At 36.7% G+C, this 24,801-nt stretch overlaps 2 protein-coding genes across 4 annotated transcripts in view; both read left to right on the top strand.

Moving 5' to 3' along the window:
- Positions 1-9,783, top strand: part of fig4a (FIG4 phosphoinositide 5-phosphatase a) — a 34,817-nt gene extending 25,034 nt beyond the window's left edge. For 2 of the 3 annotated variants that reach the window (XM_011491619.4, XM_078942981.1), the window contains 4 exons: positions 88-283; positions 4,885-4,973; positions 6,132-6,206; positions 9,365-9,783. In XM_011491619.4, coding sequence (XP_011489921.1) covers positions 88-283; positions 4,885-4,973; positions 6,132-6,206; positions 9,365-9,542 — 538 coding nt within the window. In that variant the 3' untranslated portion in view covers positions 9,543-9,783. Of the gene's footprint in view, positions 1-84; positions 284-4,884; positions 4,974-6,131; positions 6,207-9,364 lie in introns of all 3 variants that reach the window. The other variant, XM_011491618.4, reaches the window with a different exon arrangement.
- Positions 9,784-15,952: 6,169 nt separating this feature from the next.
- gpr6 (G protein-coupled receptor 6) lies at positions 15,953-18,090 on the top strand. Its single transcript, XM_004083489.5, has 2 exons — positions 15,953-16,230; positions 16,655-18,090. The coding sequence occupies exon 2, from the start codon at positions 16,683-16,685 to the stop codon at positions 17,688-17,690; it is 1,008 nt and encodes a 335-aa protein (XP_004083537.1). The 5' UTR covers positions 15,953-16,230; positions 16,655-16,682; the 3' UTR covers positions 17,691-18,090.
- The last annotated feature ends 6,711 nt before the right edge of the window (positions 18,091-24,801 follow it).

Genomic DNA, 24,801 nt, shown 5'->3' with positions numbered 1-24,801 from the left:
TCCTTTGAGCCTTACTGAAATGTTCAGTTCTCGTACCTGCCGATATTTGAGAAACAAATGTAACGAATAACAAATGTTTGGTAGCAGCAAGAGCAACAAGGAGGAAGCCGTGCTCCAAAGGAAGACTGCAGCGAGCGCCCCGCCTCCCCCAAGCGAAGAGGCCATATCGACCACATCGGAGGATGACTCTGAAGAAGACCGGGATGATGAAGGGTCGGTGTCCCAGCGTTCCACCCCCATTAAACTGCTAATAGAGTCTGGGGAAAGCAGCCGCACACAGGAGGTAATAAACAACACACCTTCTTGGTAAAGACATCCACATGCTTCACAGCAAATTAGTGTTTTTTCAAAACTTTCTTTGGCTTTAAGGTATATAAAATACATACAATTTTATTTTAAATGATTTACACAATCTTGTAATATTTCTGAAGGCGCTTCTCTTAACTACACCCTCCGTGATGTGGTTCACCGTTTGGTCGGTGTACATGAGGACATTTATATACGTAACAGCTGTGAGACGTTTTCACACTCTGTAATCTTGCTGTCAGTATCTGTTTCACACCCCAAGTGGGCTTACGCACCTTTTTTTCCCCAATTGACCCAGATTCTGTGCAGCAGCAGGGACATCGAGCTCATTAATGAGCACAGGTGGAGGGTCAGTGTGCCAACAGGGTGGATCAAATGCTCAAAAGAAAAATAATCTCTTCAAAAACCCTCTGGAAAAAAAAGGGAATCTTGCATAACACAACCCTGTTTTACTGAAAATACAAGGGACTGGCACTTGTTTTTAAGTTACTAGTGTACTACATGTATGCATTTTGAATGAATTATTCTTCTAGCTTAGTGAATTTTGTCATTATAAATCATTTAGTTTTTTGCTAAAACAGGCCTCTCTTGTAAAAGGGACTCAGAGTCTCCAGAGATTATCCTGTGTAAATAAAGGATTAATAATCGATTCATATAGCCCAACTATGGAAGCAATTCCGTAGCATAATTACACATAAAAGTCAAAACCAGAAATGCTTTTTCATTTTCAAAATGAAGCTGCATTTTCTAACTCAAAATTAAAATGATAAAGCAATCCGCCAAAATGCTTTTTCTTTTTCTTCTTCAACACTGCTTATTCTGTCACTTAATTAAAATGATAATGAAAATGGTCTTATTTGACTATTAAAATGGATTAACAGAAATGCTTTTTCCTTTTCAAAATGAAGCTGCATCAAATGACTCAAAATTAAAAGGAAAATTCAATACTTCAAAATGTTTTTTCATTTTCTACTTAAAAACCACTTATTCTGTGTCATAATTAAAAGAAAAATGCAAAGAGGGGATTGCATTTTCATTTTAACATCCACCCTGCGAACATTGTCGCATAATTTAATTCGAATTAGCATTTCCAGAGGGGAGACGGGGCGACGACGTCAGGGCTATCTCAGTGTGTCCGGCTGCTAAGAGACACATGCTAGGAGCAGTGTAGCTTTGTGTTAGCGGCAGAGGAGAGGGCCTTGTGATGGTTGTGAACTTCTGATGATTTTACACAGCTTCTTAGGACTACAAAGCAGCATTTCCGCCTTCTGCAGATGCACCGCGGTTCGTCGAAACCCCCCCCCCGGGCAAGCTTTGTCTTCAAACCGGCAGCTGCCTTTGCATAGCGGAGCGCAAAGGAGCCGCGCCATCCGAAGCTCCCGATCGCCGAAGGGGGAAGTGCTGCTACTATCTGAGAATCCATCAATTTGTCTTTCCAGTGGTGTCCAGAGCAAAATAAAGGATGATGTAATTTCATCGCCCCGCCTCCCCTCTGGAAATGCAAATTTGAATTAAATTATGCGACAATGTTTGCAGGGTGGATGCTAAAATGAAAATGCAATCCCCTCTTTGCATTTTCCTTTAAATTATGACACAGAATAAGCGGTTTTTAAGTAGAAATGAAAAAGCATTTTTGTGGATTGCTTTTTCATTTTAATTTTGAGTCAAGAAATGACGCTTCATTTTGAAAATGAAAAAGCATTTCTGGTTTTGACTTTTATTTTTAATTATGCTACAGAATCGCTTCCATAGCCAACATCTTGTTAAGGTAGTATTGTTATGTGGGAATGTTTTTTGTTATCAGGGCAAAGAAAAAGAAAAAAATATAAGTCCAGACTACCACAGCTCCTTTTTAAAAGGGGTTATTTTTTGTAAGAATTTATTGGTGGGCGGGACTTTAAAGTGTTTTTGATATGGTTTCCAAATTTGTATTTTTTAATTGTAATATATTTAAAATTAAGTTTAAACTTTTGGTCTTTATTTTAGTTGAAATGAGAAAAACTGCTAAACGTAAGCTTTGAAAGCAAGTGATTTATTTTAAATAAATTAGGCAGAAAGTGGGTGTAGGAGGAATCCTAAGGGAACCATATTTGACTTTCTGAGTCAGAAATGAAGGCTCACTTTCTCCCCACGTCTCTTTTTTCTCCTTACTAATTTATGATGTATTGTGTCTCAGTTTTCTGTCTCGGAAGGGCCTTAAGCAATGAGCTGCTCATGAATATTTGCATGTCTGGCTGGACATCTGGCTCACGTGTTGGGCTCCCACATCCCATGTTTTCGCCTGTGGGCCTGTCCCTGACAATGGATCAAGTGCCAGAACAACACACAACTGCTAAAATATTTAAAAGTTGAATCATTAACTGTGTTTGCCATGAAAACCGCACATTAATTTATCATCCCAATACGATCCAGGCACATGTGTAATGCCCAAAAAGCCACAGGCTGTTTATTCAGATGCCAGTCTCTGCTTAGTGGGTTTCCCACGTTTGTGATCATATAAACCTGTTTGTGTGTTCACAGCTGTTGTATGTTGGACGTGGTCCTGTTAATGCATCCATTGAGTCCTTCCCTTGCAGCACAATAAATACTAAGGCAGGCAGGGAAAGTTGAGAGCATCATGTCGAGTGCATGACTTGATCCTGAATGTATTCAAACCTCCTCTGGATGCTGTACTCCTACATACCCAGCATCTCATTTTTATCAATTTGCAGGAGTGCTCAAGGTTTTTCTCATAATCCTGAAACATTTTTTTTATAAACATGACCATGACCTGACTTTGGGGACCACCAGCAGACCTGCACCTTAAGACCTGAGGGGCTCAGGGAGGCTCAAAAACTGAAACTGTTCTGAGAAAAAACAACTTCTAATTCCATTAAGACATTTTTAAACTTATCAAGGAATCTTAAAATTGATCCTTCGTAAAGATTTCAAAATTAGAGTAAAGATGCGGGTGTCTCTACGCTCTGATTAACTGAACTCACCTGATCCAGGTAATCAGCAGCAAGCACTGCAGGAAGAGCTAGAAAACAGATGGGCCTTGTCTGAATTCCTTCTCTACTTACTGCATAGTACAGTATAGAGTGCATTTGCCATTTTGTAGTGCTGTCCGAATTATAGACCACAATGCATTGCTTTTGAACAATATTTTCAAAATAATTTGTTTTTTAAATAAACATTTTATCATCAGAACATAGTGGATTCATAAATAGTTGTCGTAGCATTCTCGTATTGGTTAGATTTTCTCTTTGTGAAATCTGTGATGTCATATTCACTATTTGAAAGAAAAATGTGGTGAGCATGGTGTCACTAGATGACTTACACTATATCGTTAATGAATAATTAGGGAGTAGGGAGAGAATTCGGACATTGTCATGAAGTGGTAGATCTCAAGGACAGGGTTTGGTAGTCCTGCTGGAAAACGTCTGTGTCAATCCAAAGTCGGTGTGGAATATTATTCAAATAGGGAAAATTTGTATTCCATCCACACTTTCATTACACACTGATCTGTGCTCACATTGGTTTTTTAGAAACACTGTGGTTAGATATAAACACAGTCTTTTTTTTTCAGCAGACTCCTGGCAAGTTAAACGTTACTTACTTTAAATAAGACATTTTGTAAATGAGACAAATGAAAGGAGGTACAGAAACTCTTTTAAAGGCAAGATTCTGAAACATGAAAAACCAATGTTTACGATATTTGGCAAAAACTAGTAAAACCACAAAATGTCTTTAAAGGAGTTAGAGCTTCATGACTCTACAAACTAAATAATTAAGGTGGGATAATGTGATGCGAAAGCATCAGGATAAAACATGAGTAAAGATTAATCAAGATAGAAATCATGTTCTCTGCATCATTTTTACTGATTTCATTAAAAATATTATATTCCAACATCTCTTTTCAACTCATTAAATCATATTGAGTCCACGTGAGGAAAGTCCTTTTTATTAATTATGACATGACTGTGATCAAGTGTTCTTACTAGAAAATTCAATCTCATCAATCCAAACGTCTTATTAGTGTTCATTTTAGCTCTGTGTTCTTGTGTGTTGTGGGAAAGGCTCAGACTTTTGTGTGGTTTTCAGAGTGGAGCCTCATTACCGAGCGCTTTCAGGTGTTACAAGAATAATTATTTGACATTTTCTTCAAAAAGGGTTTAATTCTGGTAATTAAAACTCCAATTTAGTAATTTTATTAATGATTAGCTGTAATCTGTTGATCGATTTGCCTTTATTGTCACCTAAAACCACTTTAACTTTATAATTTGAACTTATTGATGGTTTTTTATCAGTGTTAACTGTGGATCTGCTGTGCCTGGGCTCTGCAGGGGGCGTGGGGGGCATTAGCTCTGAGCATGAAAGAACATGAAACCACTTCATCAGATACTAACAATCATACTACTGTCAGAGTTGCTTAGATTTCAGTCAGTATAATTACTAAATCAGCTGGTTGGAAGCAACTAAACCCCATGACCTTGTCTTTATAATCTAATATTGTGAGGCGATTCCTCTAAATGGGATCTCTTTGTCTCAGTTTTTTATTTTTTGAACACTTTCTTTTGTGCTTTCTTTGCATTTCAGGAGATCCAGCCACAGCAAACTGTGAAGGAGCCTTATGGACTCAATCTATCTGAACTTCCAGCTGAGAAAGATGTGCTCATTTATAAAAGGTACCTGCTAAATATATTTATTTTGATTTTTTTGGGTTGTCATTTAAAGAATTTTTTTTTTGCTTATAAGATGGAAATTTTTTTTAGAAGTAAACACTTTTTTTGCAAGAGATCCCTGACCCAAATTCTCTAAAGTACACTTAAGCAAATGACTGTAAATGTAGCAGTTTTCCTTTATTGTCATTGACAATATGCGCAGAACTCAAAGTGCCCCTGAAGAGGGGGCATCAGGTTTAACCACCCCTCCCAGGGTCAGATGGGTCATTTCTGAAAAGTGACCTCTAGAGCTGTGCCCTGCTGTGAGCCTCATTTTTCTCTCTCTCTCTGCTCTTTGTCCACCTTTTGTGTTCGTATTCACTTTTCTGCTAGTCCTCTCTGTTTCATTCTGTCCTCGCCCGCTGGTTTCCCTCAGAGCTGTTCATAAATAAACATCCACAGGCTGGGAAACTGAGCCGTACTGTGTGTTAAATAAAAGCAAAAACAATATTTCATACTGGATGATGGGTGTTTTTTCAATAAAACTGAAATGCAGAGGTTTAGTGTTCTCCTAAAAAGTTACATAAAGATCATTTTACTCAATTTAAATTATAACGCAACAAGAAAGTTATAATTTTCTCTGTTTATGTCAAAAAAGATGAATGACAGCTATTAACTATGTGTTATTTTTTAATAACAATTCTTAGCCAACAAAAAGGTTGTCAAACTTTAATTAAAATTATTTTTAACGATGATCTCCTTTACTTCTCATGTTTAATAGCAAAGCTTTTTTAGATAAATCCTAACAAACTTCATTTGCGGAGATTTCTGGAACTGACAAGTTCCAATTTCAAATCAATTAAAGGATTAATTTTGTCAACATTTCACAACAAATGCTTGTATCTGACTGTGAGATTAGGATCAGAAAGGATTTAAGTGAAACTACTAAAAAGTTGTTACTGTATATCTTCCCAACTATATTAGCAATTACTATTGAAGCTGAAAGCTGCAAAGGCACTGAGGATGCCAGTTACTGCCAGTCCTCTGCTAATACTAGTATTATAAAAAAATAAAAATAAAAGGAATACTATTAATTGTCTCTGTTTTTTGTTAGAGAAAAATAATGAAAATTAGAAATGAAGAATACTGAACTATAACTTTTTTTTATCTTTCTTTCTCTAGGTTTGCACATCTGGGGGAGAACCAGCACATGGTGGAAAGGAGTGAACGCATCAACCTGGCAAAAATCATTTACTTGTAAGTCAATAATAACATGGTTTGACAGGGATTATTGATGCTATAAATGAATATGTAAGGAGGGTAGACATACGACAGCCACTTATTTATTAAAAAAAAAAGTTTAGTTAAAAATACATTTTTCATCATACCCATTTTTTTGTAATCATACTTTTAAAAAGCATTTCTTTAAAAAAGATGTATATATATATATATATATATATATATATATATATATATATATATATATATATATATATATATATATATATATATATATATATATACACACAAAACTTGTAGTTTCTAGGTGCCATGGTCCAAATATGAAGTTAAAATTCATTTTATTTAAAGTACAATATAATACATGTTTTTTTAATATTGTCTTTTTAGTCAGGCAGCTTTTTATGAAGCATTTCCACCAGGACATGTATGTACTGTCCTACTAAAAGGTGTGTTTTTTTTTTTTTAGAATGACCTTACTTAACTACTCACATCATTTGATTTTATTCTTTTTTTGTTTTTACAAGTTTGAGTCCAAATTAGATCTGCAGCGACTTTAACCCATTGGTTTGATGAGGACTCACAAATAAACCCCAGCTTAGTTTATTTAAATAACAACCTCCATTTCTTCTTCCTTATAGCTGATGGAATATCTCACAGCTTTGGTTTTCATATAGTAAAGATCATTACTTTACATTTATTAGGATTGGAATCCAATTTAGGCTAAGTCAAACAGCACCAAAAATGTAAAATGAACGTGAACCAAACACAAAACCTTGTGGCAATCCTTTAAAGTCCCACTCCAGCTATCTTTTGATCAATTGTAAAAGCCTTCCCAGTGTTTTTTTCAATAATGATTAAGTTTTGGATGATGATGATTATGAATTTTTCAGCCAAATTCCAAAAACCTGTTGTTTTTTAGGACATAGTTTCTGCAGAGCGACAGGGGTTCATTAGAAGTTTGCCTCTGAATTGTGGGCAGGACTGTCAGCGCTGAGAAAGACTGCCCCCTCCCATCATCCATAGGTTTACGTTCTCTCCAGTTAGCGTACAACCCTAACAATCCTAACTTAACAGTACCACTACAACAAAAAGGGCGAGCAATATTGGAGTTATCCAGTCATGCAGTTTAGCAGTTTTGAGGCAGATTTCAGCTCAGATGAGGGAAACAGACGTACAACACTGATCTATTCATCTAGTGGATGCATCAGAAAGGAGCGGACGGGGAGCTTGTGGCCCGCTGATTGTAGTTTCTAGGTACCAGCTGCAAGCTTTTTCAAGCTGCATTTTTTTCAACTGTTCCTGATTCACAATGATTTGAATAAAGAAATACTCAGACATGTAATTTTAGGATTAATTTTTTATATATGAAGGATTTAAGATGGACTTAAATAGATGTAATATAGAAATAATATCCCATGGCCCAGAGTTCCCTTTGTCCTTTGAGCACAAGGTAGCACATGTGCAGCACAGAAAAAGGTTGTCATGTTCTCTTTCCTGAGAATTGTATTGATTTATCTTCATCAGTCACTCCACAGAAAACCACACAGATTTAACATTTGCTGTCAAAGGCTGATTCAACTACAGAATAATACAAATATCAGTCATATTTCTATCATGTGGTAGTAGTTTTTTAAAGGAAAAAACGTCTTATATGTTTAGAGATATTCACTTATGTTGAGGACTCATTTCTTCTAAGATTTCTTCATCTGTCTGTTGACTGATTGATTTACTAACTGAAGGATTGATTTACTGGATGGATGGATGGACGGATGGATGGACGGATGGATGGATGGACCCATCCATCTGATGACCCATCCAGCCAGCCAGTCTGACTGACTGATTGATTGATGTGCTTTATATTCAAGCAATCACTGCAAGCAAAGGGAAAAACAGTTGGATTGATGGACAGATGGATGGATCAATCTAAGACATTTACTAATAAATTGATTAGAAAAGAAAAGACAATGATGATGATCTCCTTGACATCATAACTGCTGCTAATGAATAGACATATTTCCACTTATGCATACAGTACCCACAGAATACATTGAATCCATTACATGTAAATATGATAACTTTTGGATGAATGTAATATTATTTTTCACTCCTCGTTTCATTTTCTTTCTTGAAACCTGCTCGTTTGTCCTCCTTGCTCCTGCTTTCCTCCTGTTTCCGGGGCTGGCAGCTCTAGTGTTAGGTCCACAGGTTGTGACAGGTGTGTCAGCTGTTGCACAACAGTGTGACTCTAAGTTGTTACCGAACCTAAAACGTGTAACCCCAGTCAGAGGCCAGGTAGTCTGCCCCCTCCCCCTCCCCCCTTCCTAACATATTTATCGATTCATCAGGAATAGCCAGAGCTGACTCATTTGATGGAGATAAAAGCAGAAAGGATGTAAAGACTTGTGGTTCCTGTTGAGAAGCATCACTCAAGTGTAGAAATGCATTTTCCACTTAGCTGCAAGGGTTAGATTAAAATACATCATTTCAATTTTGAGACTTTTTTATGCCTTTTTTGTCATGCTGCTAAAGGTATTTGAAGATTTGATTCATCTTAAATTGTAAGCTATTAAAAATGTTCCTCCTTGGTTGCTGAACACTTTTGCTCTTACCTTTTTACTAAAGCAAAAAACAAAAAGATTTTCTCTTTAAACGTGATGTGTGCTCTCACACCTCAGAGAACATATGACTAAAAATCTCTATACTCCTTTGTCCTTCAGCCGTGTGAATCAGAGATGAACAGCTCATCCTTGAATGCTTGGCCCCCAGTTTACCTGATGCCAGGTCTTTTTTTATTGCTTTAGTCTTTATACAAGCTTAGCCCCTTTTATTGTTGTGCTTTGCAGTTTACCAGAGCATCTTCTGAGGCTTTTTAACACTGTTGTCAAAAAGGTTCCTAAGCAGCTTCTCACTGGAGGCGCAGCTGCTGTCTGAGTGGAAGACCTGACAAGCACGCCGTTGTTAATCCCTCCTGAAGATGGGGAAACGTGCGTTTGCATTTCTGAGAAAACATGAATGCCAACTCCTTTAATATGTTTATTTGTAGTTCTCCTAATGGTTAAGGCTGCAGATTTATTAAGATCTTTGGTTATTGATTGGTAAATATTAACAGAAAGTCTGAGATGTCTACAATAAAGCAATTATGTTGTTGTTGTGTTTTGTTTTTTTCCTTGCAGAGAGCCGGTGTCCCAATTCCCAGAAGACAGCATCTATGGCGTTTGTCCTCCACAGGTGGACAGAGACAGTCGTGAGGTGTTTGAGAGTCATGTGATGACTGGGCGGGGCCATGTGAGGGTGCTGTGCAGAGAGGACATGCTAATGTATAGGGAGTATGTCAAGAATAGATACATGTAGGTTCTGTGACATAAGAACTGAAAGGAACGTTTTTTTCTAAGTGGATATTTTTCTTTCTTATACTCTGAATGTAATAAGTATTCCAACTTAACCGTCAAACTATGTTTACATTTGTTCTGTTTTTTCAGATTGGTTCAGTATTGGTTCTAGCTTGTGTGCAGTCTTCTGCTTTGCCCATTTTTTTGCTCATGATGGGCTGACCAAAAAGCATATATAAATAAAGAACTGCCTTTTTGGGTTATTCTGTGCTTCTTGTTTAAAATCTCGGCATGGAGTGAACCTTCTCCCCCTTCCCATCATCCATCTGTTTACACCTTCTTCTGCTAGCTTACAGCCCATTATAACCCCAACCTAACAGTACAGGCGCAACAAAAATGGCGAAGGACTTTGCAGCTAAGCAGCCGTACGGTTTAGAGCCAGATGTCAGCTCAGATGAGGAAAACAAAGACGTACATGGATCTAGTCATCTACAAGTGGATGCATTAGGGTGGAGTAATAGCTTCTACATCACAGCTACAAGCAATTTCAAACTGCATTTTCTCGTCTGCTCCTAAATCACAATCATCCGTATAAAGAAATACATTTTTTTTCTGGAATTAATTGTTATAAGTTTGCAAGTTTGAGCTTAATTTTCCTTTTATATCTTCACCATAATCAAAAAAATGCCACAAGAAAAACACCAAAAGCACGGTTATAATCGAAGAGGGTCTTTAAATTATTTTCTCACTGTATTTACTGAAAAATTCATTTTTTGTCATGAAATAATTGTGATTTATATTTGTTATTTTGCTGGACTATATCCCTAAACTAACTTTTTACAGCATTAAAAGCATTGTGTTATGTGTAGTATTTATTTCACCGTTTCTTCTGTCCATTTGTCTGTTTTCAAATCTTTTTTTCCTTTCATCCACATGTGCAAAAACTCTCTTCTTCTGATAGTTTCCTTTAGTTCTCTTCTGCAGTTTCCCCTCACTCACACCTTTTTTCTCTGCACCTCATTCGCTTTAGGTGCTTGGCTTTCAACCATCGTGTCAGAAAATGTGAAAAGACCTTCCTCTTTTTATGACACATACAGATTCAGTCCTCGCCGTGACTGACCACTGGTCACAGTATTAGTGCCGCGTGAGTTTAAGGGTGTGGAGGGAGGGGGAGGGGGGGGGGTCAGCATGTGATGGAAAATTGCTGTAGAAATGAATGAAAATGGCTTTTGCTTTTTTTTTTCTTCCAAAGAAAAATGCCCAAAAGCTTTTGGTTCAAGTAAAAGTAAAAAATCTGATTTTTTTTTTGCTGAAAAGTTTCAATGACTGTAATTTCTGATCATTGTGCGGTTGAATGAAATATTTCACCTAAGGTGACAAGAGGCTGTCATCCAACTTGGATGGCGCTCTCTGCACGTCTGCAGGCTGCTTCTCCACGAAAGCAGCTGAGACGTTTGAATGATGTCAGGATCCTGCAGCATTACAGGTTCTTTAGTCTGGTATTTATGTTTCCTAAAAAGTGTTAGGTGGCACGACACCCCAGTGATGCTCGAACACCTTCATAGGTTATTAAATGGAAACTCTACCAAAGGCTATTAAGCATCTAACAAATATAGAACCCAACTTATCATTTTGTTGTCCAAGTCATAAACAAGATTACATATAAAATGTACATCTGAGGTTCTTATTTTACATTTGGATTGCTTTAATTTGGAGTGCAAAAAATAATTTTCTTTCAAAATGAGCACACAGTTGCACACAAGATAAATTGTCTACAATATTTTTTGTGCATTAAAGTTTTCTTTGAGGCATAAGTAACTTGTAAACATACTAAATTGAATTAAGACAAGGCTGTTAATCCTTACAGAGCAAATTGGTGAACATAAAGTTGATTCTATCCACACAAAATACCTTTTGCACCGTTTGATAAGGAAGAATTACTTTTTTAGTCTTCTATGAATGGTCAAATTTGATCATATACTATTGTTTGCACAAAAGATAAATGCATGAAAAGCAATCAGTTCTGCTTTTGCACACAATACTTTTTGCCTATTTGCGCTCAAAATAAATCAGCAAACAGGTGACAAACACAGATGATTAAAAAAAAAATAACTTACTTTGTGGCACTTTATTGGTTCCATACTTGAAGGCCTCAATATATTTTCTGTTAAAGTAGAGCAAAGTCATCATGTGCTGCGCTCACGTGGCTGCTTTCCTGAAATAACTCCATGGACAGCCGACTCTGAATGTACTACATTAAAGAACAAGTTTAACTATTTATATGGAGCCTTGCAATAACTCAAGCAAGGAGCAGTGCAGTAAAATCTAAAAACAATAAAAACGACAATTACAAACAATTTAAATGTAAAATAATCAAAAATTACATAAGTACAATAGCAAAACCAGAACACTGTTAAAAGCAAGAGCAAGTGCTTGAAGAGTAGTAAATGGATCCAAAATCAACGTTCTTTACTCCCTATCAATACAGAAATAATTTAAAACAAGATAGGAATAATATTTTTACCCTGATGACCACAATTCTGACATAAAGGTTTAAGCATGTTGTTGCAAAATTTAAAAAGATGTTATGGTATATACAAAGAGCCAAAATGCAAAATTACTGCAAACGTATTATTTTCTTATTTTTCAAAAACTCCTCAGTTTAGGCTCTGCTCTCCATTCTACTGGAATCATCAGCACCACTTAGCTTGTAGATGTAGCCATCAAATAATACAGGTCATGATGACATCTCCGGAAAAACATTTGGACATTAATCTGGTTAATGTGACTCCCTTTGTGGCGTGTTTTTCAAGATTTTTTTTTTGTCCTTGTAGTGTGCAAGAAATCAACTAAACATAGCTTAATTTTCTTGTAGAAAGTGGGTCAAATTTATGAGTCAACTGGGGGGTTACGTTTTCCCAACACCTTCCATCAGCTTCAACTTCTTTTAGAATGTCTCCCTTAATTTTTGCCTAGAAACTGTTGAACCATAAGCAATTAAAAATTCCCTCCATCAGACGCTTACCTTCAGTAATTTTGTTTATGCCCCCTTACTCTGATCTTATCTCCCCTTGTTAGAGAAAAGCCCCGTTTGTTTTCCAGGTAAATAACATGGTGGGGGGGGCTCCTCTTGAAGTGAAAGGTGAGTCACTGTACTTGCTGCTTGTTTGTGTACAAATGGATCTGAACATGTGTGTGTTCCCTCGGTTGTCAGCTGCAGTTTGTTACAAAAAGGTTCTGTTTTGAAGAAAAAAGGAGTCTGTTTATGCAAAGCCTGCTTTTTTTTTTTGTCTCTAATGGCAGGTGTCTCATTACAATCAATCCGCTTGGCACACGGTGATGTGGGTGAATAAATGCATGCAGCCACTGATCATTTAAGCAGATTATTTCTGGTATTCCAGACAAAAAGTAACAGAATTTGTTGATTTTTTTTCTTTTTTCTGGACGCATTTCAATTTGTTTGGTCAAAGAAAGCAATTTCGACTGATTTTAAGACGCATTACTTGGTCTTGTCTGTATCTGGGGATCTACCTGGGTTTTGGATATGAGTCACTTGGCAACTCATGTGACTGCTTAGCTTATGAATGAAGACGGCCCCATCTCCAGCTTGAGTCCAGGGAAAAAAGGGGGACCAAACAGCTGTTGCCTAGAAACCAAAGCTGGTTACAATACTGCTGTGCTTCTTAAAAATGTCATTTGTTGTCAGCTACTGTGCAACTGAGGTTTTAAATGTATAAAATAAAACTGTTTTAATAACAAATGGTTTGTTGCTAGGAAACACTTTTGTCTCATACGGTACTTTAATGTAATTTAGGTTTTAGCCAGACCAATTTTATGTTTTTTCTCTTTTTGAATTATGAAAAGTAACATTTAGTTTTATAATACCATCCCATTTGAACGCCGGGGGCATAAATAAAAAAAGAACAGAAAGAACATCTGCTTTACATCGTTTTTTTAAAAAATTCAACCATAATGGCTTGTGTAAAGCCCAAAAGCAAAAAGTACATTTTAAAATGTGTATTCGAAACTGGAATAAAATACAATGACAAATTTAAAACTTTTGTTTTGGATGTTGAGAAGTTTAAATTAATAAATAAGTGACAGCAGTGAAAAAAAATCAAACAGGAGATGTCCTCACGGTGCCCTACCTGCCAATTTTTACTTTACCTTTAACCACACACATCCCCATACCGTATGACCATATACACTCCAACACACACACTTTTTACATTCCATTATCCACCACATTAGAACACAAACACTCACCTGAGAACAGGTGTCAGTTAACCTTTGCACTAATAGTTTGTGTGACAGAACACATGCTTGACATGTGTTTGTTTGTATGCATAAGTATGTGCGTGTGAGCTGTAATTGTATAGTGTATGTGTTGACATGGTTCTGTGTGAAGGTCTTTGAGCCAACAGGTATGTTTGTAATATTAGAGTGTGTGGACAGGCCCTGCCCTTTTGACAAACATCTACACATCTACCCTTGTAGATGTCAGGGGTAGAATCATAAAAGCAACTGATTGCTTTATGATTGTACCCATCCTCCAACTTCTTTAACCCCCTTTTTTCTCCCTTTTCTTTGTACCCTTATCCTCCATCTCTTACATCCCTCTCTCTCCTTTGTCTCCTACCTTTTCCACTCCTTCATGTGTGCACCCCTGAGATTTCTTCGTTTTTTTCCGGAATCCTTTTTTTTTTAGGAGTTTTTCCTTTCCGCGTAGGAGGGTTTAAGGGCAGAGATGCCCAGTTTTAGTTTTATAAGTTTAGTTTAGAATCTTTCTATTGAATTGTGTGTGTTCATGATCCTTTTGATTTTATGTTTTACCCTACATTTATCTGCACAAAGCCCATCAAGGAGACTGTTGTTGTGATTTTGGGCTATACAAATTGAACTGAATCGATTTGAATTGAATTTTTACAATTGGTCCGACAAGAAATGTGTAGTATAATGAATATAAACAAAGTTTAGCCTCAAATACAAAATACAAATATACACCTCTTATGTCAGGAGATTTATAATCCCTTATTGTAAAAGTAAAATTTGTCCCAGCAAAAAAGGCCTTCGGTTTATACCTGCTAGCTCAGCTGCTGAACAGTTTAAATAAAAAATAATAAATAAAAATATAAATGAATAAATAGATGGCATGTTAACTCCTGCATGCTTCCAAGTTTGAGATGAATATTCACAGGCAAAACATTAATATAGAAATTGAAATTAAAACAATTTTTACTTTCAATTAGCTAATCAGGAAAAAATGCCCAAGAAAAATTAACTTTCTGAAAGAGTTGATGCCTATTTATTTTAAATAAAGCCTTTTTGTATAGTTGAAAAATGTAAATATAGCTGTGTGGTCAAAGGAGCGAGGGAGTAATTATAGAAAAGTCCTATGAAAAACTATTTCTAGGACTGATGTATACTCTGATTAGCTCATTTAACCCATTTTAGCCCCAATTCCTGAAAAGTTACACGTCTATCAAACACACACTTGGACAATTTATTTTTAAGTTATGTCTTCCTGCTTTTCACAGTTATCTATGTAGTGTAAGGACCAAAATGGAAGAAAAAAAAGTTAATATAAAAACAAAGGTGGGAGAGTATGAGAAAAAGTCATAATTTTATGAGAATAAACTAATAGAATCACGAGTAAATGACTCATTATCTTTCCATAATAAATTATATTTGAGTAGTTATGAAGTTACTAAATCTAAGTAATGAATTTATTAAGTAAAGGGCTGTTTACTAAGAAAAAATTTGGACGCATTGTTTACACCATTGGCTGTATAGCTGCAGAGGTCCAAATGCTGCATGGCAAATGCATTCCTATGAAGAACTAAAGTCGAATGGCATCATAAATTGGTGCATTAATGGATTTAGCTGGCACCTAATGTGGATAGAGGTTTATGCAACTGACTTTATTTATAAAAAGGATGGCTTTTCTCTTATAAAATGTTGCCTTTTTTTCATAATTTTATGAATTTATTTTCAAAAAATAAATACTTTTTTCTCATAATCTTATGACTTAATTCTGGTAAAGTCTTAACTTTTTTCACACAATTTTACATCTTTACTCTCATAAAATTACGACTTTTTTTCTCATCATTTTACTTCTATATTCTCATAGAATTAGGCTAAGAATTTTCTCTCTCCATAATTTTACGAATTTATTTTTGTGAAATGTCGCAGTTTTTTAACAAAAGAGAAATTCTTGTACTTTTACGACTTTACTTTTATATATTAATTTTTATTTATTTATTTATTTATTAGTGGCCCTAATGAAGAGAAATAATTGTTTTGTCTGAGTCCTCATGAAAAAAAAAAAAAAAACTAGCGAAATTTTGTCCCTCTGGGAGTTCCATACCTCCCTTCCCTTTCTCTCCGCTGTGACGTTCCGGTGGTTTAAAGCTTTTATCCGCGCCTCCAATCGTTCTCCTCTCGTCTTCTTTCCCTCAGCTGCTCCTCCTCCTTCTTCTTCTTTTCACATTCATGCTTCTCACAAAGCTGAACACCAGCCAATGCTCCACATCACTTCTGCCCTGGGTGTGTGTCCCATGCCTGGGAAGCACAACAAAATCAAGGGTTTCACTTGAGAGTGACCGGAGGAGTGAGACGAAGACGAAGACATTGATTCCTTATTCTAATACTCACTTTACTTTCACTTTACTCTGAGCCTAAATCTCATCTCATGACGTTAAGTGACAGAGGTAGGTACCTGCAACATTTTGGAAATATTTCATAAAAATAGAATATTTTGAACGGATTTGTGTTTTTTTGGTTTGAACAAATTAGATTAACCCTTTTTTTCTTTCTTTTTTTTAAAATCTTTTTTGTATAAGATTAATTGTTAGTCATGAAACATGTTTGCAGAGTAGCTTAAAGCTTCTGCAGAAGCAGAAGTTCATTTCAGCACCATGGATAGTACCACCGCAGTTAAATCTATACTCGCTTGTTTTTTTTTTATTATCATTTATTCCTGTTTTAAAACATTTTTTTCTGTCTAACCACTTAGTGCAGTCACACTCAATCAAATATGTTAATCTGAAATCATCTGACCTTAATTCACCCTTTAAAAAAGTGACATTACCTTTAAAAATATGCTTTTCAAATCAAATTCTTTTGTATTTGTAGATCAGGAAGAAAACATCTGTGAGAAGCTATGAATGAGTCGCTGGTGGTGAATGACTCCTTATCAACTCCTGCTCCTGAAGAGGTGCTCTCATGGTTGCCGGCTGAGTCAGTAGACGGCAATGAAAGTTTGGAGTTCTCCACCGCCGCCTTAGGTTTCCCCGTCAACCCGTGGGACATCATGCTGTGCATGTCGGGCACCGTCATCGCCTGTGAGAACGCCATAGTGGTAGCAATCATCTTCTACACGCCCACCTTAAGGACTCCCATGTTCGTGCTGATAGGGAGCCTGGCGACGGCCGACCTGCTGGCCGGCATGGGATTAATCCTGAACTTTGTGTTTCAATACGTCATCTCCTCTGAGACTATCAGCCTCATCACTGTGGGCTTTTTAGTTGCCTCCTTTACGGCATCCATCAGTAGCCTTTTAGCCATCACAGTGGACCGTTACTTCTCCCTCTACAATGCGCTGACATATTTCTCAGAGAAGACGCTGCAGTATGTGCATTTGATGTTAATTGGGACCTGGGGTGTGTCTCTTTTGCTGGGTTTGCTGCCTGTGCTCGGTTGGAATTGCCTGGACGACCCTTCCTCCTGCAGCATCGTGCGCCCTTTGACCCGGAGCAACGTCACACTGTTGGCCACTTCCTTCTTCGCCATTTTTGTGCTGATGCTGACCCTCTACTTCAAGATCTGCAAGATCGTCTGCCACCATGCCCACCAGATTGCCCTACAGCAGCACTTTTTTGCCACTTCGCATTATGTGGCCACCAAGAAGGGGGTGTCAACTTTAGCCATTATCTTGGGAACTTTCGGAGCCAGTTGGCTTCCCTTTGCCATCTACTGTCTGGTGGGTGAAAGGGGGTATCCGCCGGTGTACACTTATGCTACACTGCTGCCAGCAACCTACAACTCCATGATCAACCCAATCATCTACGCCTACAGAAACGCTGAGATCCAACGTTCCATTTACATGCTTCTGTGTGGCTGCTTTCAGGGCAGCAGTGCCTACCGGTCCAGGTCCCCTAGTGAGGTTTAAAAAGGTGCTTTTTCTTCATACGTGACTGTGACGAAAAGACTGAGCAAGAAGACAAACCATCTTTTGACAATCTGCTTACTGTGACAGTGAATGCTTTACAGACAGAGGAGGCTTGCATTCCCTACCTGCACTTTAACATGTCTCCACAAAAGTTAGTGTACAGACATGCTGTGAACAAGTTTATTTAAAAGGACAAACCTGTGAATGTATTTAAAAAAAACTGATAAATGGAAACTTTGCACTTTATTTTGTTGTTGTTTTTTAAATGCCAAAGCAGATTTGAATGGTCCTTAATGTGTTAAAAAAAAGAACTCATTTGTGTATTTTGTGCCATTTTTCTAACTTGTGTTTTGTCTTTGAATGTGATTTGCTACACGTGAAATAAAGGTGTTAAAAACCCTTCAGGTGTGATACATTAACTGTGTTTTTACCCTGAGATGTTTTGCAGGTTCCTCTGTAATGAAGGTGGGTTTGTTTGTCCAGGACTGAGAAACCCCCCTGCTCTGGAAAGTGGATTTAATTTACCTGCAAACGCATTTGAATCCTGTTTGTTCCATCCAAGACTTTGTGAGGCCGATCAGTGGTCAAAGATTATTGGAAAATTCTGGTAAAAATGGAAAAACAGAGTATCTGCTGGGTTTGTATCTAATCCTCATTTCCAGTTATGACTCAGGAGCAGAACAGACACGTGTTAATGTGTGTGACAAACCAAGGAGAGCAATAATCACAAGCCCACTCTCCCTGCTGGCTCCACTGCAAACACTTTATCTGCCAAGTTGTGTGCTTAAATACACAAACGGAGCTTTCAAAAATGTATTTTTCTGTACCTACAAAGCTGACGTTGCTTTTACAAACAAGGGTTTACAGATTCTGAAGTTACAATTCCAAATCTGGGAAGCAGAAACTAAAAAAAAAATAAAAAGCGTGAAACTGAACAGGATTATAGAAATAAAGAAAAAGTGACAGCAGCTGTCAGACAACAGCCAAACCCAAGTGTGAAAGATAACATGGCAGAGCCCAAAAAAAAGAAAAAGAAACATAAACTAAATTTAAAGAAAGCAAATTAAAGTTATAGATCCTGACAGGAGCTTTCCACAAACCCAACCAGCTGTGGCTGAGTAGGAAGAGGAGCTCGGGGTGCCACTAATGGAGCGAACGTTGAGGCTCTAAGCAGGAGGTGTTTGTTCACCCTGTTTCCTTCTCCTCCTTAACAGATGTTGCTTTTGATAGTCCAGCAGATTAGGCCAAAGCTGTTTCTCAGCTCTGGTTTGAGGGCAGTTGATGGATCATGGTTTGTCTGAATTCAAATATGGAACAACAGTCCTGGAAAAAAACAGATTTTTCTTGATTATTATGCTTAGACTATGTAATGATTTAAAAAGAAATATAATGGTGTTTATCCTTTAGGGTTGTAAACTGTTAGAATTCCTGAAAAAAATAACCAAAAAGACAGAGTTTTTCAATTCTAAGGTTATTTGAGCAAGACACCTACAACAATCCCCCTAAATCAGGGTTCTGGAACCTGAGGCTCCTGAGCCACATGTGGCTCTTTAATCACTCCAATGGAGCGCTTTGGCTTTGAAAAAGTTTGAAAAAAAATGATTAATAAATAGGGTTGTTAAAAATGTATTTCAGTTACTTAAGCTTGGTCATATATGATTAGATTATTAACATGATAGTTAACTGAGCAAAGTTATGGTAAGTGGCTTCATCTACTGTCTATAAATACATACAAATACATCATTCTAGAAAATGCCGTAGTGGATTTGGCTTTTTCCATTTTTAATGCAAGTACATCTGCTGCAGCCGGAGGATCCTATTTGGCACAGGATGTATTTTATTATTTTAGGAACTTGAAAGTTAAAGTTTCTATTTTTAGAATAAGAAAAAAAAAGCTCTGCTATCATTTAATCATATAAATATTTAAAAGCTACACTTTATGAAAAAAATAAAAGGTTTATGGCCACAAAAACATAGATAAAATCTATGAAAGAGACCCCTGCCCTGAATGAAAAAAGAACCCCTACACATTGAACTCTTCAATAAAAGTGAGTTATGTGCTGTGCTACACTGAAACCAAACCTGCTTACTCATGCTAACTTGAATAGGAAAGTCAATTTGTTAAAGCAAAACACAACCAAGAAAACAAATGGCCACACATCCAAACAAGACAGTAATTAATTCAATGACAGTCACTCATATAAACAAGACAGTAGCTATCATGAAGGAATTAGTATCCTTTTGTAAGAAAAGTACTAATTTGTCCAAATATTTTCAACATAAAAGTCACAGCTGCAAACAAGAAGATAACTCATGTAAAACTACTGACAATGAGCCATTTATGCTCGCAGTGAAATAACTTTTGCAAACAAATTAATTACCTCCTTGTATAAAAAGAGCATCTCCTGAGAACATGACAGTTTTTGATGCTGAAAACTAAGAAAATCTTCTGAACAAAATAAAAACTTCTCTGTCTGTGTAAATTTCTATTAAATTGAAACTAATAAATGATGTTTATTTTTTTGTAACTGAAACTTGAGAAAGACTCTTGAAAAAAAGTGAATAATCTTAAATGATAAAGATAAATCAAGTCCAATTGATAGTTTCTTACTTTCTGTTGCAAAGAAGAATTGATTTTGTGCAAACTGCACTGGAATTGACGCACACATGGGTATTAAGCGTGCAAACGACAGCAACTTTTGTGAATGAGTAAGCTATTTTTTTAAATTACAGAGTGACTTTTGTGAGTTAGAAAGCAAGTTGTGCAAAGAAAAAAAAAAACTTCTGCAATCAAGACAGTAAATTGTGTTAATATAGGATGAACATTTTTGAGCAAAACTGATAATAATTTGTCCTAAACAAGATGATTTAAGAAAAACACTAATTCTGCTCCTGCTTCCTTTTTATGTTCTATACAACAAGTGAGAAAATATTGACATTGTTTGGCACCAACCCTTGTTTGTCCCTATTTTTTTTGGCCTGTTTTGATTGGTTTTGTTCGTATGTTTTATTGCTAATTTTCTCAAGCAAAAGTCATGTGAGCCATCTGTCTGTCAGATCTTCTGCGAAGAAAAGCAGGGTTTAATTGCTGCAAAGGTCAGTGTTAACAACACAGAAACCCACCTGTGGCCTTTTACTCTGATATTACATCCATTAGACCAAATAGGAGTGTTTGAATTATGTAATGCTTCATCAGATGGAGGCCTCTTTGGGCAATATCTAAAGTACACAGTCCATTGATTCCCTTATTAATAATTGTAGCAGCAATGCAAATGCTCTTCACTGGAAGATAACTATTACTGAGTTAGCCATTAGTTTGATGGAAATAATATTTTGGTGATCTTTAACAAGCAGCTGGGGTTCGCAGGACTGTTGGCTTCTCATGTCCATGTGTTGCTTTGGAAGCATCTGATAACAGAAATGTTTATCGTTTTCAGATGAAATTATAAGTCTTTACCTGGCAGTTTTTACACGCGCTTCCAGTCACTGACAGGATGTTACAGGAAGTTTTGTTTACTCAGATCGTCCAGATACTTCTTTGCTTACCGTAAAACATGCATCACCTAAACATGTAATTGTTTCATAACAGGAACTTGCTTTTTGTCACTAAAATGATGACAAGTCACCACAATGTGAGCCCGTAAACACATTTATTTTCATAAAATATGAGCAATGTGAATAATGCACTCCCCCCCACACACACACACGATCACCATGCTTTTAGAGCAAAACAGATTTTATGTTTCTAGAAATGAGTCGTCTGGAGATGGAGTGTGTGTGGACCCAGACTTAAGAGTGTGCTTGTTAGCAGCCTGGCACCTGCCAGGATTCGTCATGGTTGAATTCACAGACCGAGTGTGCATGCGTTGCCTGTGTGCTGTTTGAAAAGTGTGTGCAAAAGGGAGTGTGAATGTGTGGGAGTGCCCTCCAAAAGAGGGAGAGTGAGCATTCAACCTGATGGTCTCTCCTCGCTTTTCTCAGAAAAACACTACGTGACGCGACGAGTGTGGGGACATTTTTCAAGGTACAATGGTTCTGATGAGTGCCGTGCACACTCAGCTGTTAACAACGCTGTTAAGGTTTGTACTCACGGGCACTAAATTTGTTTACTTTATGAGTTAAACAAAGCAGAATGTCCTCAATCAGTGAATGTTGCTCTATGGGTAATCTGCATTAATGTACTCTATGCAACAGTGAATTTAAGCCTTAGATTGGTTAGATTTAAAGTGGAAGATGTGTGCAGTAAGTCATCTGAAAGCCATAAAGAACATTTAAAGAGTTCAGCTTAAAATAAGATGCAACAAATGACTGCAGGAGTCACAATCTCAGAGTAGGTAAAGATCATACATCTGGACGACAACAAACACCAGGAAGGGCTTATCAACCTTTTGGCTTATTTTAAACACAAAAAAGTTACAAGAGATTTACAGCATGTTGGTTGAATGTTGTGCATTAAGCTCAGGGAATGATGATCTTGATGAGATACTTCCTGATGACTTCTAGATATAAAATAAATGCAATAACAGATTTAACCGTGAATTTAATTAATTTGAGTTTTAGAATCTCTTTAAAATCCTCTCAACAGTTCTGGGGCCTTACAATAATTGAAAGACATCTCAATACGGGACATGATCCCCAAATTTGCGTATGATACGGTCCAATTCTTTCACCAAAATGCATAGAATCTAGATATTTATTGTTGTTTTAGCATTTAAACTATAAATGAAAATACCTTTTAAGAGAGAAACTTTTTTTTCTTCATATAGGCAATTTTTTATTTTAAGCAACTAAAAGAAATGTCTTTAACATAACAGCTTCAAACATAAAAACCTCTCATTTTGGGACTGTTTTGTTATTTGTCGTTAAAAATAAATTATATTATTTTAGTTATTCATGTAGTGCAACTGTGTTGCACTAAACTGTGGAACACAGTTGTGGTTCACCTACAACCAATTATACATTAACCCGACTCAGTAGAAGGAAGCTTGTGTTTGCATCACATGTATGTTCTTTACTTCCAGAACGATTTTATACCTTTTTACTGACATATTTGTTCATATCCGTGGTTTTGAGTTGTTACTTCTATTGTGTGAAGGATTTTTTTGTATCTTTTACATCCTTAATCTTTGGAAGTTTACCAGCTGCCTCAGAGACGGTGGTATTTCCCAAGTAAAGCTTTATTTTTAAAGTACTAGTGAAGTAAACATAGATATATTTTTGTTGCATAAAGTTTCTACAAAGCCACACAATGAACAGAGCCCTGTAGTTTTTCTGGTCCCACACTGCATTTGTTTTATAATCTTGTATGTTGATCAGGTTAGAGGAAAAAATAAACCTGGGTTGTTTTTGGGACCAATTTTGCATTTTTTAGCTGTTACCTGGCTGGGTACATATGATTTCCAAAATGCTTTATTGACTCAACTTTAGGGAGGAAAGAAGTCAAAAGGCCTTCATTTTTGTCTTACTGTGTGGTGTTTGTTTATATGACACACTAAAAAAAGTTTTAATCCAAAGGGAAACAATGTTAAAAGCTCAAAAGATTAGCAATAGTGAAATCATTTTATGTGTTTAACCAACCATAAAAAGATAAAGAATTGCCCTTTCCCATCAATAGAACAAAAAATGTTTAGTGTTTAAAAATCAAAGCTTTTCACACCAAAACTCTTTCTCTACACCCAAATGGGGTTGCTGGAGACGTTGGGTGGAAACGAGGTAGACCCTGGATGGTTGGGTGACACAAAGGCTTTAAGGTGAACTGACATCAGACTACAGTGTGGTCATGGACCTCAGCTGCTCTGACAGAACTCAGGTACGGCTTTGTTCCAAAAGTAAAAATATTTAACAGGACATTTGGCATTTTGATGACCATGTTCCATCTCAAAAGTTTGCTACATTTTTGTCCTTTCACAATTCGAGGCCATGAAAGGAGCATTAGGTGAGAAAGTAGCCATATACTGGTAGTTAAAATAACATATATCCTTTATTCAGTTGTAGCTATTTTCTCTCATTTCAGAGGTTTATACCGTAATCTTTACTTTTGAACAAATACCTCTAACGATCCCAACCTCCCAGTACTTATTCAAACTCATCTAAGAATAATAATAATAATCTGTTGGGTCCCGCAGGTCTGTTGCATAATAGCCCTGGTAGCATTTGTTTAACCCGGACGAGTGAGTGGAGGCGTGACGAGGTCTGTGATGAAAGGGTGTGTGGGAGGAAGGTCTCACAGACAATTGTAAGAAGAAAATCTCCAAAAGAAACACATTTCACTTTTAAATTCCATAAAAATGTCAAACTAACAATCAGACAATTCTGAAAAATATTTAGACAATCAAAAAAATAAAGGAGGATGGATTCATTTGACAGTAGTTGATGTCAAAAAGGAAAACTTGTGAGAGTCCAAAAGTCAGGTTTAAAGAACATTATTTTCCATCGACTAAGATGTATCAAACATATAACTCATTCATGATGTTAACCTTCAGTAGGGTTCTTGTCATGCAAAATTTTAAAATACCAACTTTTTTTGCAGAATAGAAAATGTATCAAAACACATTTTCATTTGAATGCATGGTTAAGGTTGGATTCCTTGCAACACAAATGACCCTTTTTTAGTCAAGATCACACCTGCTTTCCTCACATCTGTGGCTTGTTATTGATCACTTCTCAATTTGTCTTCTGTCAGATGTTATACATGGGTTTTTGGTTGTGATTCGGATTTTTAAATTCTTTATGCTTTTTAGGTTTATGAATTAAATAACCCAAAAATCGACTAAAAGACCTACGGGTGTGGTTTTATTTTAGATGAAATTGTAGTTTGACTCGCAGGATTGTATAGAAGACAAACGTTTTCTGACAAATTTTATTTTTTTATTGTTTCCTGTGCCATTTGTTTGAATTTTGAAGTACATGCTTGCATGATGGGAGATCTTTTCCTTTTTGGGAGAACCACCAGCTGTGCCTGCTTTGGTGCATCAATGCACCTGTGTGAGGAATGGATGTAAATGTAGTCCTGTTCTGCTGTGGAGTGGTCGTAAAAGTGTGGAGGAGCCTCAGGATCTGAGAGGAAGCATGCTCCCTGTCTCATCAGGTCTGTGCTTGGTGTTTCCAGTTT

Source organism: Oryzias latipes, chromosome 24 (genome assembly GCF_053564925.1).
Source record: "Oryzias latipes strain Hd-rR chromosome 24, Olatipes_Hd-rR_3.1".
NCBI classification, from domain to species: Eukaryota; Metazoa; Chordata; class Actinopteri; order Beloniformes; family Adrianichthyidae; genus Oryzias; species Oryzias latipes.
The sequence above is the reverse complement of the archived record's forward strand: the minus strand, read 5'-3'. Positions and strand labels throughout refer to the sequence as shown.